This window comes from Quercus lobata, chromosome 2, assembly GCF_001633185.2.
Source record: "Quercus lobata isolate SW786 chromosome 2, ValleyOak3.0 Primary Assembly, whole genome shotgun sequence".
In the NCBI taxonomy this organism is placed as follows: domain Eukaryota; kingdom Viridiplantae; phylum Streptophyta; class Magnoliopsida; order Fagales; family Fagaceae; genus Quercus; species Quercus lobata.
In genome coordinates, this window is record NC_044905.1 from 61173731 (window position 1) to 61186718 (window position 12988).

Consider the following 12988-nt stretch of genomic DNA (forward strand, 5'->3'; position numbering starts at 1 on the left):
TCAACTCTTTAAACATAACCATACACTATATAATAATAATAATAATAATAATAATAAAAGAAAAAAGAAAAAAGAAACCAGCCAATTGGAAGTAACACCAGACACTTTCAACTTCAAAAAATAAAAAGCAACAAGGCCCAAGACCCAGCAAAATTTGGCAAGAAATCATATGATGTTTGTAGTCAAATTACACACCCGTTTTCAAGGTAAAAGACGTCTTATAGTACAGTTGGGTCACACTCACACATACGAACAAGGAATCCACTATTTGTTCCATATTTCCTTTCAACCATCATGTGATTCATCAGCCTAAAGTCCAGCAAATCTCTGTAGTCAGTATCATTAACCTTATTAGGCTTCGTGTGAAGGCATTAGAGCATTAGGTGATTCAGTCTAAAAGAGAAAAAAGCTGTCACCAGCCAGAGAGAGAACAACCCACAAATAATTACAAAGTAACATGCACTAATTAACAGTAACTTATATTGACAAAGATCAAATAAATTAAATGAATATCAAAAATTTCTGGGACCTATGGACTCTACAAGTTAGTGCACCGAAAACAACAGGGAACCCAGCAACGTGGGATACCAATTCATAAATCAAACTCGGTGCTTCCTGAAAGAATGCAGACTACACATACAACATTTATATATATATATATATATATATATATATCTATGCATTTTTGCTTCAGCAGCGAGCACCTCAACTCTTAGGCTTCAATGAGAGCAAAAAAGTGCACTGCTTCAATTACCGCTGCTAACATGGGAAGGCAGTACATCATCAGGTCCCTTGAAGCATAGTAAAAAGCTAATATGCTGAAACAAGGGTGGGAAGAAAATTAAACAAATGTATGGTATTAAGGGCAAAATATAAGAGCATGAAAATGGAAAACAAATTTACTGAGATGCTATGATTGAGAATGTAACACCAAGGACAGAAACAAAAATAGTACTGGATTACCTCAATATATTGTGTGTCCTTTGATTATATTATATTAGTCAAGCATGATTTCTGCCATTCAGAGAAGATAAGGCTTCAGATTAATGAAAACAATGTGTAATCAAAGACCTAAAGCTCGAGAACTTGGGATAAGGTTTATTTTTAGGTTGAATCATTAATCAAGCACTACAAAAAGTTGAGACTGATGTTTTTGTATGAATATATGAATCTTTGGGCAATTTCACAAAACCTCAAACTTCAACCAAGAGACGTTTTATATTTTATGGAAAGGGGGGGGGGGGTGGGGTGGGGTTTGGTGTTGAAAGGCAAAGCCAGTATCCCAAGGTTAAATCAATTAAAGTTGCATTCAACAATATATTGCTTCAAACATTTAAGGAAATTGTATCGATAAACTTCAAATACTCACCATGAATCTAGAGTTGTAAGTTGATGTTTTCGGACCATTTGAAAATATCAGAGTAAACTCGATCCCCACCCAAGTCCTCTCCAGTGGCCCCCGCTGCTACTCTTATAATATCTTCTATCAATGCAAAATTACCCATTATATCAACATGGGCACCACTTTGGGTGCCCCGGCCCTCTAGAAGATTAGCGGGAGGGGCATGATTGTACTCCCTTATGTAAGTATGAATGCCTGAAGGATTGAAACGGGTTTTTCCCCGCCAACCTTTAGCACACATAAAACCTGAACTTAAAACAGGCACAGTTTCATCTCCGTCAACAGAAAAAACACCACCTTTTAGACAAGAGTCCTCACTTCCACCCTCTGCTGAGGTATCTATCTGAAATGGAATGTAACATTCTGAGGGAGGAGTTAACTTGTATACATATGCTCTTTCCGTGGGAACTCCAACGCCATACATAGAGTAGATTTCCATGTCTGGAGCATTTGGTAATCTGCAAGGCAGTACAGAAGTTTAAGCAGCAATATTAAAGGGGAGTTCACTTGAACTATAGCCAACCTAGAACAACTAAAGAACATTCATTTCTATTATAGTGATGAATAAACAAATCATATTGTCAGCCTAATCATAATATTTTAAGATCAAGATTCAAGAAGAGATGGAATTTCCAACACATTAGGGGCCCGTTTGGTAGTGTTGTTCTAGTAACGTTGCTTGTATTTTTTTGGAAGTACGTGTGGGTGAAAAAATGTGTGAAAATACATATAATGTTGTTTAAAAACTGAAAACATATGTTTAAACACATGTACCAAATGGGCCCTAGATCATTCACAAAATTTCAGAGATCAATTTCTCCAGTAACTATAATATAAGATGGATTTTAACCCATTTTCCCAAGCTTCTGTACCAAACAGAAGAGAACCTTCCAACTAGATTACGTAGCATCTTTTTTTTTTTTTTTTGGTTTTGTTTTGATAGGTAACTAGATTATGTAACACCATGCTCAATGTGTCTACAAACATATAAATATATATGCATACATGTGCATATTTATATACACACACACTTCACATTGGTGCACATACTTTGTACAACTTAAATAGCGCATCATCAAAAACATTTGAAGAAAAAAAATTATGTCAGGGCAATTCATCGCTCATAAGAAAAGTTGAAAAACTCACTTTGTTTCTAAGGGGTTTGACCAATATTTGTAATGTTGGTATTTAGGGTCATCCAAATTGTCAGCAATTCCATATGAAAAATGAGCATCTCCACGTGCCATCATCTTGGGGGCAACATAATGAAGCAGATCCAAAATTGACCCAGCTGTGTAAACTTTGTAATCTGCAATAGCTTTTACACCCTCAATACCCATTTCATGGTACTCTGTCCATACATCACACTTGGTTGCATTTATAAGGTTACTACCCTTGAAAGCATCCTGCCAGTAAGCCAATAAAAGAGAAAGTAAGCACATAGAACTCCAAGCAAAATACTTCAGACAAATAACAATCGCTAGTCTAGGTAGCAAATGCCTCAAATTAGTGAGTATCTCAGGGGCAGATGTACGATATTTCAGTTACTGATTACTAAAATACAGTTCGGGAATTTTTTTTTGTTTATTTATTTATTTTTAAAAAGCTTGGACTCTAAAGAAATCAGTACTCGTAGAGTGCAAAAAACAGTAGTCTGCCTTTCATACGATTGATTGTGCATTCTAGCAAATGATATGTGACAATACAGGCTAGCATTTGAAATAACAAGAAGAAAGCATTAGTCCTCCACATAAAACATAGGAAAAAACAGTAGTCTATCTTTGCATAATCTTGCAAAGCAGTTGCATCACTCCGTAGCTACAAAATCTTACCAAGAAATTTGATACTAGAAAGCAGATATAGTGTAAATTACAAAGTATTGATACAGATGAAATGGATCAATCAATAAGACTAATTTCCTTGCATGCAGACTGGTGGGCAGGAATAAAAAAACCCTTCCATTTAAATAATTAATTTCATATGAACCATGGTCTATCTTATGGCTCATCAATCATATGGATGATTTTTTTTTTTAAAATAACTTTTCAGAAAATAAGCTACTTGTTAAAAAAAGGAATGATTTGTTTCTTGCTACCTATTTATTCCCAGACATAGTCATCTCATTCAATCAACTAGGCCATCTTCTTGATTCTCATTTGTGAGATTCATTATTATTATTATTATTATTATTATCATTTTTTATGCATTCTACTAATTTTTTGTTTAATAAACTACTAAAGTATCCTTTTTTGTTAGTTACAATACATCACACTTTTTCTATCATCCTCTTCTTCTATATAAACTTGATTATAAGTGTATAACCTTTCACAGGTGGGAGAAAGAAATACACTTTGTATACTTTTTAGGTATGCACGCACACACAGAGGCAGTGCGGGGAGAGAGAGAAGATATGTCTACTTTCAATGGAAAGAGAACTTATAGCAATCAAACTAAAACCCAGAACATTACCCTGAAATCCACCATCTCAATCTCAGAGGAATGTATCTCAGCTACATCTTTCCCAAATGAAATGATCCTCCCATAATTTACTCTTTTTGTAGAACCCAGACCTCCCTTTCCATTTTGGTCTGCAGTGTTGGTATCATTATTTTTCAACTTCTTTGCACTACAGTTGAAGTATCCTTCAGGAGACCAATCAAGGCCACCCCAAATGGTATCCCCGCCTTTTGGTATCATTGACATGGTTGAATCCCATGTACGGGTCATCCGCATCATATGTTGTAGAGTTTGAAGACCAAAAACATCCTTATCCAAAACACCTGGTGCGAAAGCCCTGTTTAAGGATTAGCGGTTCATCAAAAGCAGAAAAGATGTATGGAAACATGCATGCCAGTATTGGTGTCCAGATCTGAATTTGGGTGTTCAAGTAAACAATATTTGAACACAAAGTTACCCAAAGATGAGTCAGAATTTTTGGAGAGCAAGATGAATTTTATCTGGACAGTAAATCTTAAAAAAAAAAAAAAAAAAAAAAAATCCCTTTAACTGAAAAAATCTCTCTTTTTATTTCCTTACAACAATTTTTTTTTTTTTGGGGGGGGGGGGGGGGCGAAGGGGAAGCAGGAATCAAACAAGATTCACCCAGGCAATGCCATGAGAAAGGATGTTTGCAAATCAAAGAATACAAAAAACATTGATAACTTGGACCATCAGCTAGAATGGAGTCTTCATGTAATCTTTATCCTGCACAAAATTCATAATAAAAGAAATTGATGCCACCTTATTTCCTTTGAAATGATCCTATACATGCTACAAAATATTCTTTGTTTTGAAGTAATTCCGAAATTGAGGTGATTAAGACAAGAAAAGAAAAGATTTTGACCTAGTCCTATTCATATCATGACAGTTGAAATATAAACCTGGCAACAGCAACATCCTTCGCTTCAATAGAGAAAAGTCCAGAGACTGCTTTTGGGACACCTAGAAAGGGTGCACCAATATTCATCACTGCTTTGATATGCTTAGCACACCAATTCGACCCGCCACCACCACCCATTGGAGCTGGTGCCTCAACCCATTTCATGAAATGCAGAAAGTAGATAACACCCATTGAGTGTGGAATAACAACCACCTTTTTTCCACCATTTGTAGCTACCATGAGTTCTACATTGCTTTTTATCCTGCTTAGAGTTTGGTCTCTGACCTGATCAATCCAATTAGGCAGCGAATCATAAGAGGATTCGAGACAGGATGTATACTATACTTCAAGAAGATGACAAAAACTTCTGCCAATACCAGATAGTTAAATAATGATTTTTTTTTATTTTTTTTATTTTTTATATAAGTAACGAAAAATTAAATAATGAAATTTCAGCAACACAAGTTGAGTTGGTGAAATTCAAGTCCAGGACAAATTAACTCCTAATTGAAATTTGTACCTCAGTGTTTTGAAACGACAATCTCCAATCATATGCAGCCATATACATGGTTTTCTCCTCATATCCAATGCGAGCCAAATTGGCAATTAAGACTGCCCAGACAAAATAACCTGGTGCAAAGTAATCAGCCGCCACAAGTCCAGATACAGGCCTCACCCTTATACCAGGAGAGTCCAGTCCAGTTTCATTGTCCAGTGACATGTGCTCAACCCAGCATAATGGCCTGCAGAAACAACACACACCCCTTAAGGACTCACTTCCATGGTTCCATTAAGATATTCGCAAAACTTCATAACAAATGAGCAGCAAACTGATAAACATTCAGAATATAGGCAAATTTAGCATGATTTAATTCTACCTGGTGTCTTATTTTTTTGATAATATAATTCTACCTGTTGTTAATCAATCAGGAACAGATATAATTGCTCAATTATATATCATGGATCAAAAGCAATATAAGGTATAGTTAGTCTACTTTCATTTATCTCTAATTAAATTTTGTGCTTAGTCAAAGGAGACTAATTTCTTAAAAAAAATTAAAAGAAAAAAGTTCTATCTTATTGATTAAGCAAGTTCATGGCAAGGATTATGGTCCATTGATCATGCACTTTTACATGCTAAAACCCTATTTTAAGGACACCATTTTTTGCCCACAAATTTTCTCATTTAATGCCAACTCCTATGCCTCAGAAGTACTGCTTTATGCATTCAAACAATTTTATAGGATACAGCCACTAAATTTACGTGGAACAAATGCATACACATATAAGATAGTATGAAAAGGATTGAAGGACAGATTTCACAAGTTCACAGTCGATAATCAATCCATTTCAAGCAGAAATACCAGAAATATCCAGTAAAGGCTTGAAAATGGTTAAATTGGGTCTTTTAGAGGGCAATATGGCAGCTTTACCAATTAGGCCATTTAGTCAATAATGGTCCCTCATTATCTAATCACCCCATATCCCATTTGTTTTTTAAAGATATCATCTAAAAACTTACCATTTACACAACACCTGCTGGTTTAAAAATTGTCAAATATTTCAGACCTAAATCAAATATTATTAACACAAGTCAGTCTCCAGCAACCTCACCCATAAGATTTCCGTTATAAGCTAAGAACAACATGATATAAACTATTGCATTCTTGCAACCACTCGATTAGCTATAAATACACATTCCTCAAATGTCATGCTCTCAGACCAATACATGACATATGGTTGAATTGGCTAATGCTTCATCTTATAGACCACATCATTCACCTCCAAATCCAGCTCATTTCAAATTCATCAATCACTTAAAATACTTCCCCAAACCATGCCTTCCCATAAAACGAAATGGCATTGCACAAATAAGTTCTAATCCAAATTAAAAAGTAATACTCTCACACTTCTAGCATCTTCATTTTAGGTTTCTTCCATAGAAAAAAAAAAAAAAAAAAAAACATTTTCTTCACTTACCTATGACAATGATCCAAGAAACACCCGAGTTTAAGCAACCTCACCCCCTAACTTCTCACCTAAGCAAAACAAACATAACCCACTTTTGCCTTGTTATAATAAATAAATAAAACACCCTTTGAAGTACCAAACCCCACTGGGTTAATTAAAATACCACTTAAAAATACCATTTTCTAGCTTATAAGCTCAACTTTTAGCTTTTATATATAATTTTTTAAAATTTCACTTTTTCTTACATTTTCAGCCAAAAAAAAAAACTAAATAAGTTATTGCCCGCTTTAGAATCTATTTATTTATTTTAAAATCTCATTTTAAGCTATATCCAAACCAATTAAAGTGCAGTGCTTTTCTGTGACTGCAAGCATAATAAAACTCTATACCAAAATTCTCATCACAAAGCACAAAAATTACAATAAATTAAAAAAGAAAAAAGAAAAAAAAGAAGGTGCAGAAACACGAAAAGGACCTTACCTTCTGTACAATTCACCAAATGTGCCACCCCAGAGTCTCCTCCTAAACAATCCCTCGGCGCACTGGTGCCCCTCCCACAATTCGAGCCCGCCGGTGACGATTCCGGGCACGAAAACGACCGGATGTTGCGCCGTTAACCCTTCCTTCCTCAATTTGACGCCGGGAGGGTCAGGCAACGGTCCCGTTATCGCTTCCGTTACGTACTGAGGAAACGAAGCTGGCATTGCGTTGTACATGAATAGCAAGAACCACCAGATCGAGCATATGCACCCAATGAACCAGCAACAGCTGTCGACGCAAGTCCATCTCCTCGAAGAACTTCTTCTTCTTCTTCTAGAACTTTCTTCGCTCTCTTGCTTTTGATGAAGCTTCTGTTTTTTGTTATCGTTATCAACAACGTCGTCGTTTTTTGAGGCGGTGTCAATCTGAGGGTCTTCTGAGTTGTTCTCCTCGGCCTTCGTGGCCTTTCTCCGCCGCAGAAACGACATCGTTTCGCTCGGGGTGGGGAAGAATTAAATAAAGTACATAAATAGACTTTTTTTTTTTTTTTTTTTTTTTAAATATGGAAATTTTGAGCTACGTTGCTCCGGCGGAGTATCTGATCAAAACCCTAGGTTTCCCGGCGAGTGAAACGTGGAGGCACAGGATTGGCTGTGCGGGTTTTGTGAATTTTCCTTTGTTCGTATTGGGAAGGGAGGCTTTGGAGGTTAAAATATCTTACGTGGGCCCCGGAGGAAAACCACTGGGTTGACACGTGTCTCTTCACCGTGTCGCTTCAGACGGTGGTCAGTGAATCGGAGGGTGGAAAGTGGGTGCGTTGGAGTTAGAGATGAGAGGGGTGAGGAGAGTGACGTTGTTGTGGCGGTACTGGATAACAGTGGTGTACTCCAATAAAAATGGTTGGGATGGGTTTTTGGTTTTGGTTGGTTTGGCTTTTTGGAGGCCATTCTAGCGTGTTCCTTTCCTCAATAATAAAAATAGTAAGTATTCTAGTGGTTTCCTTTCCTCTAATAGTATTAAAGTCTGGTGCATGTTCAAGGCCTCGTACCAAGGAAAATTACCGAGTAGTCGGTATATAGTTCTTCCTCAAACGGCTCTATCACTGACGGCTTTGCATAAAGTCCCAGTAATCACGGACTAATTATTATGTATAAATTTTAAAAATTTATAATTTTTTTATCCTTAAAAAAATTTTGTGACAATTTTAAATATTTTTTAGGCCCAACATAATTAAATCTTTGACAAAATTTGATAACAGACTTGGTAGTAAGTTAAAGCTACAACTTTATTTAATATTTTTTTATTAGATGTGAATTTTGACAAATTTACCATTTAATTACATTTTCTTCTTATATCCTCTGTAATAAAAATAATAAGTATTCTAGGGGTTTCCTTTCCTCTAATAGTATTAAAGCTGCTTCATGCGTCATGGTGCTTCATGCGTCATGCTTCATGCTTCATGCGTCATGGTGATCATCGAAAGTGATGCGGATGTAATCATCAAAGCCATAAACAGTGGAGGCTTTTCATCTTCAAGCTTTGGACACATCAACAGGGACATTAAACTTCTATCTTCGGCCTTTCACAAAGTGTCCTATAGCCACACTCGTAGGCAAGGGAATAGAGTAGCTCATAGATTGGCTAGAATGGCTTGTAATTTTTCTTCTTTTCAAGTCTAGATGGAGGATGTTCCTCCGGACATAGCATCTGTTTATCTTTCTAATTTGCCTGAATAAATTGTTCCCCCCTCTGCCTGGGGCGGTTTCTCAAAAAAAAAAAAAAAAATTATTGAGTAGTTGGTATATAGTTCTTCCTCTCACACGGCTCTATCACTGGCGACTTTGCATAAAGTCCCGGTGATCACGGACTAATTATTATGTATAAATTTTAAAAATTTATAGTTTTTTTACCCTTAAAAAAATTTTGTGACAATTCTAAATTTTTTTTAGGCCCAACATAATTAAATTTTTGACAAAATTTGATAACAAACTTGGTAGTAAGTTAAGGCTACAACTCTATTTAATATTTTTTTATTAGATGTGAATTTTAACAAATTCACTATTTAATTACATTTTCTTCTTATATCCTCTGTAATAATAAAAATAGTAAGTATTCTAGTGGTTTCCTTTCCTCTAATAGTATTAAAGCTACTTCATGCGTCATGGTGCTTCATGCTTCATGCTTCATGCTTCATGCTTCATGCTTCGTGCTTCATGCGTCATGCGTCATGGTGATCATCGAAGGTGATGCGGATGTAATCATCAAAGCCATAAACAGTGGAGGCTTTTCATCTTCAAGCTTTGGACACATCAGCAAGGACATTAAACTTCTATCTTCGGCCTTTCACAAAGTGTCCTATAGCCACACTCGTAGGCAAGGGAATAGAGTAGCTCATAGATTGGTTAGAATGGCTTGTAATTTTTCTTCTTTTCAAGTCTGGATGGAGGATGTTCCTTCGGACGTAGCATCTGTTTATCTTTCTGATTTGCCTGAATAAATTGTTCCCCCCTCTGCCTGGGGCGGTTTCTCAACAAAAAAAAAAAAGGAAAATTATTGAGTAGTCGGTATATAGTTCTTCCTCTCACACGGCTCTATCACTGGCGGCTTTGCATAAAGTCCCGGTGATCACGGACTAATTATTATGTATAAATTTTAAAAATTTATAATTTTTTTACCCTTAAAAAAGTTTTGTGACAATTCTAAATTTTTTTTAGGCCCAACATAATTAAATTTTTGACAAAATTTGATAACAAACTTGGTAGTAAGTTAAGGCTACAACTTTATTTAATATTTTTTTATTAGATGTGAATTTTGACAAATTCACCATTTAATTACATTTTCTTCTTATATCCTTTGTAAGGACCAAAAAATCAATGATTCCAAACCCATTTAGAATAGTGGGTTTGTACAGTTCAACTATGGCCCAAATCAATAGATTTGTAAGGGAGGGAATCAAACAACAAGAGAAGGCCTTGCCTGATGATGGAAATAAGGAAGAAAAACGTAATATTATAGAATATGTGAGCAAATATCTAAATACAAGACTACCTAAGGAAGCCAATGATACGCAGAAAAATACACTGCTCATTCTCTTCTCTCAATGTTCTTCTTATGACTCTTTTCTTTTTTGATATTAGTGTTTGATCCTCTTTTCTATGAGAACCATCTTTTTCTTATATACTGCCTTCACTTCACATCCTAACCTCCCATCTCTACTTAACGAATTTCTCCTAGCAACACTTGTCTTTTTAAACATTTAAGGAAGATGGTAGAAGGAGCTGCTTAGCTGTGAATTACACTATTCAGGTCACTTCCTCATCAATGTAGCTGATAAAGTTATTGCCTACCATTTAATGCGGAGGCAACATGCTACTTCTTGTTGGAAACTTCCCCTACTCCTCATGATTCTCTTTCTTCAGCCAATCCTTCCCACCTGAAGTTCCTAAGAACCTTTTACCTCTTCTCCTCTTATCCTCAGGTAACCTCCCTCTTCGGACAGGTAATGCCTAAATATCCACTCTATAGTTCTACAACCCTTTCCTTGGTCCTCAGGCCCCCCACATCCTCCATATTTGCAAATTTCAAAAAGATTAAAGATCAATAACTATATTATCAATTAAATGTTTAAATTTCAAATTTTGTATTCTAAAATTATACATAAAAAATAAGTTTATAGATCGAATAGCAAATAACATTCGATTGGCATGAAATTTGACATGTGTTTTAAGAACATAGAGAAAATGCAATTCAACGGTTAGATTTTCAAAATATGTAGAAATGTTAATTTGTTTAATAAGAGCTGTAGCCTTGTGTTACAACTTAGTTTGTAACCAAAATTTTTCCTTAAACTTTAGTCCCCTTAACAATATATTAGGTCTTTACCAAAAAAAGAAAAAGAAAAAAAAATTCCAACAAAAATTTTACTTGACTAAAATTTAAAAAGGGATGTAGTATGCAACATTGAAAATGAAACTATTATGTAATGATTTCAAAATAAGAAAATTTGTAAAAGGAAATTGTAAGACTTTATGTGTTTGCATGTGTGTATGTGTGTGTGTTTTTTTTTTTTTTTTTTTTGTCAATATAAGAAGTTATATTTTTATAAGATTTCATATAATTTAAGTTTCTAAATGACCACCCTCAAAAAAACCTCTTGAGCCGCCATTGGGCTCTATACCTCTAACCATAAGTGAAGCTTGGGGGGCCATGGGCCCCTAGCTTTTGCAATTTTCAACTACATATATGGTATTCAAATAATTAAAAAAGTATAAATTATAAAAATTTAGGCTTTTAACTCTTCAATTCTTTTAAATTAGTCCAGAACACAAGTGTAGGGGCAAAGGCCCCAAATCATGTAATGGGCCTTGGGCCCTATCTGGGACGATTAGCAATGTCCGAGGAGAGGAAAGGGATGCCCAAAAGGATTTCCAACCCAGCTCTCGTAGATAGGGGGGCATTTGAAGGATGGTCCGAGGAGGAATGCTTCCTCGGACGTGATGAGTATGGCTCAAACATGCATTCTGTCTACTAGAAGGACCCACCCTAACAGACATTAGCAGTGGGGATGCATCCCACAGACCCGCAGGAAAGAAGGAAATGTAAAATATCCAAGGAGAGGCTATTGCTACCGCATTAAATGTGTTGCAGCTAGTTTTCTGGCCGCATTAATGTGGAGAGAACCTGTGAACAGTGTTGCCTTGGCCACCACAATTCACAGAAGGCTGAAAGGGGGTGTCCGATGGGACAAGCACTCAAGTAAGGGTCCAGATGATCAACAAGTGTAAGACCACGATGGCTTCAAGAAGATTATATAAGAAGGGGAGTCCTCATGAGGAGGAGGAGGGAGAAAAAAGAGGAGAGAATACTGTAGCAGTACAAACAACCATAATCTTCAAACAGTGACTGACATATATTCATTTTATCTCCTCAGACTGAGAATCTATGGATACTAACGTGTTTTACTTGTGTTCAACTGTGGTATAACCCAATACTAACCGCTGTCCAATTCATTAAGATCTAGTTCTACAGCCCACTCTCTACAAATTCATTGTTTTTGGGCTCCTTGGACCAAGACCCCATACCTTTTGGGCTTAGACCCCGAACTGTGACTCTACAATCGGTGCCGTCTGTGGGAAGAACTTGTGCCTCAACAAGTGCAACGGTTAAATATGGTAGGATCAAGTCCGCACCGAATGGAGCTCGTAGACTCCCAATGGCAGGACAACTTTCTTAATCTCGAACGGGAAAGAGATCAAGACAAGCGACGAGAGGGTAGTGCACATACCTCCTATACAAGCAGAAGCCGTTCAAAGGGGAAAGGTTATGTATCCCAAAAGCGGGACGATAACAGAGCTCTACAGCAGGAAATTGACGACCTGAAGAGGAAGTTGCGTTGGGCGCAGTGAAGGCGTCCCTCCTCCAACCCGGACACCAAGGATGAAGAGGACAACGAATACAAGCGAATGTCGAGAACTCCACCAAGTGAAACATTCTCCTATGAGGAAGAGCAACCTCACAAGCGCAGTCACAGAAGTCCGTCCTACAAGGGCCTAGTAAACGATGCCATGAGCAAAGCCCTGAACCGAATCTCCCAGTCACCCTTCACACGCAAGATAAAGGGGACTAAACTTCCTTGGCGGTTCCATCAACCTACCTTCACCATATATAACGGTCGGACGGAGCCCGTAAAGCACGTAAGTCAGTTTAACTAGAGGATGGCCGTCCATTCCAAAGACGAAACTTTGGTGTGCAAAGTA

At 36.7% G+C, this 12988-nt stretch overlaps 1 protein-coding gene across 3 annotated transcripts; it reads right to left on the reverse strand.

Moving 5' to 3' along the window:
• Window positions 1–442: 442 nt before the first annotated feature.
• On the reverse strand, window positions 443–8201 carry LOC115976040 (phospholipid:diacylglycerol acyltransferase 1-like). Of its 3 annotated transcripts, none has more exons than XR_004088243.1 (8): window positions 7233–8201; window positions 5302–5524; window positions 4783–5066; window positions 3872–4196; window positions 2549–2808; window positions 1370–1860; window positions 964–1014; window positions 443–756 (listed from the first exon to the last, which is right to left on the reverse strand). XR_004088243.1 is itself a non-coding variant. In XM_031097116.1 (7 exons), exons 1-6 carry the CDS (start codon window positions 7718–7720, stop codon window positions 1377–1379), a joined length of 2064 nt encoding a protein of 687 aa, XP_030952976.1. In that variant the 5' UTR covers window positions 7721–8201; the 3' UTR covers window positions 443–818; window positions 1370–1376. The 3 variants fall into 3 exon arrangements, 1 of the variants encoding a protein (XP_030952976.1); XR_004088242.1 differs by having other exon boundaries at window positions 443–818; XM_031097116.1 differs by lacking the exon at window positions 964–1014 and having other exon boundaries at window positions 443–818.
• Window positions 8202–12988: the final 4787 nt, after the last annotated feature.

Coding starts and splice junctions, on each gene's coding strand:
- LOC115976040 (XM_031097116.1), bottom strand. CDS start 7,720: ATGTCGTTTCTGCGGCGGAGAAAGGCCACGAAGGCCGAGGAGAACAAC. Junction 5,525..7,232: donor TTTGGTGAATTGTACAGAAG/GTAAGGTCCTTT, acceptor TTGTTTCTGCAG/GCCATTATGCTGGGTTGAGC. Junction 4,197..4,782: donor AAGGATGTTGCTGTTGCCAG/GTTTATATTTCA, acceptor ATCCTTAAACAG/GGCTTTCGCACCAGGTGTTT.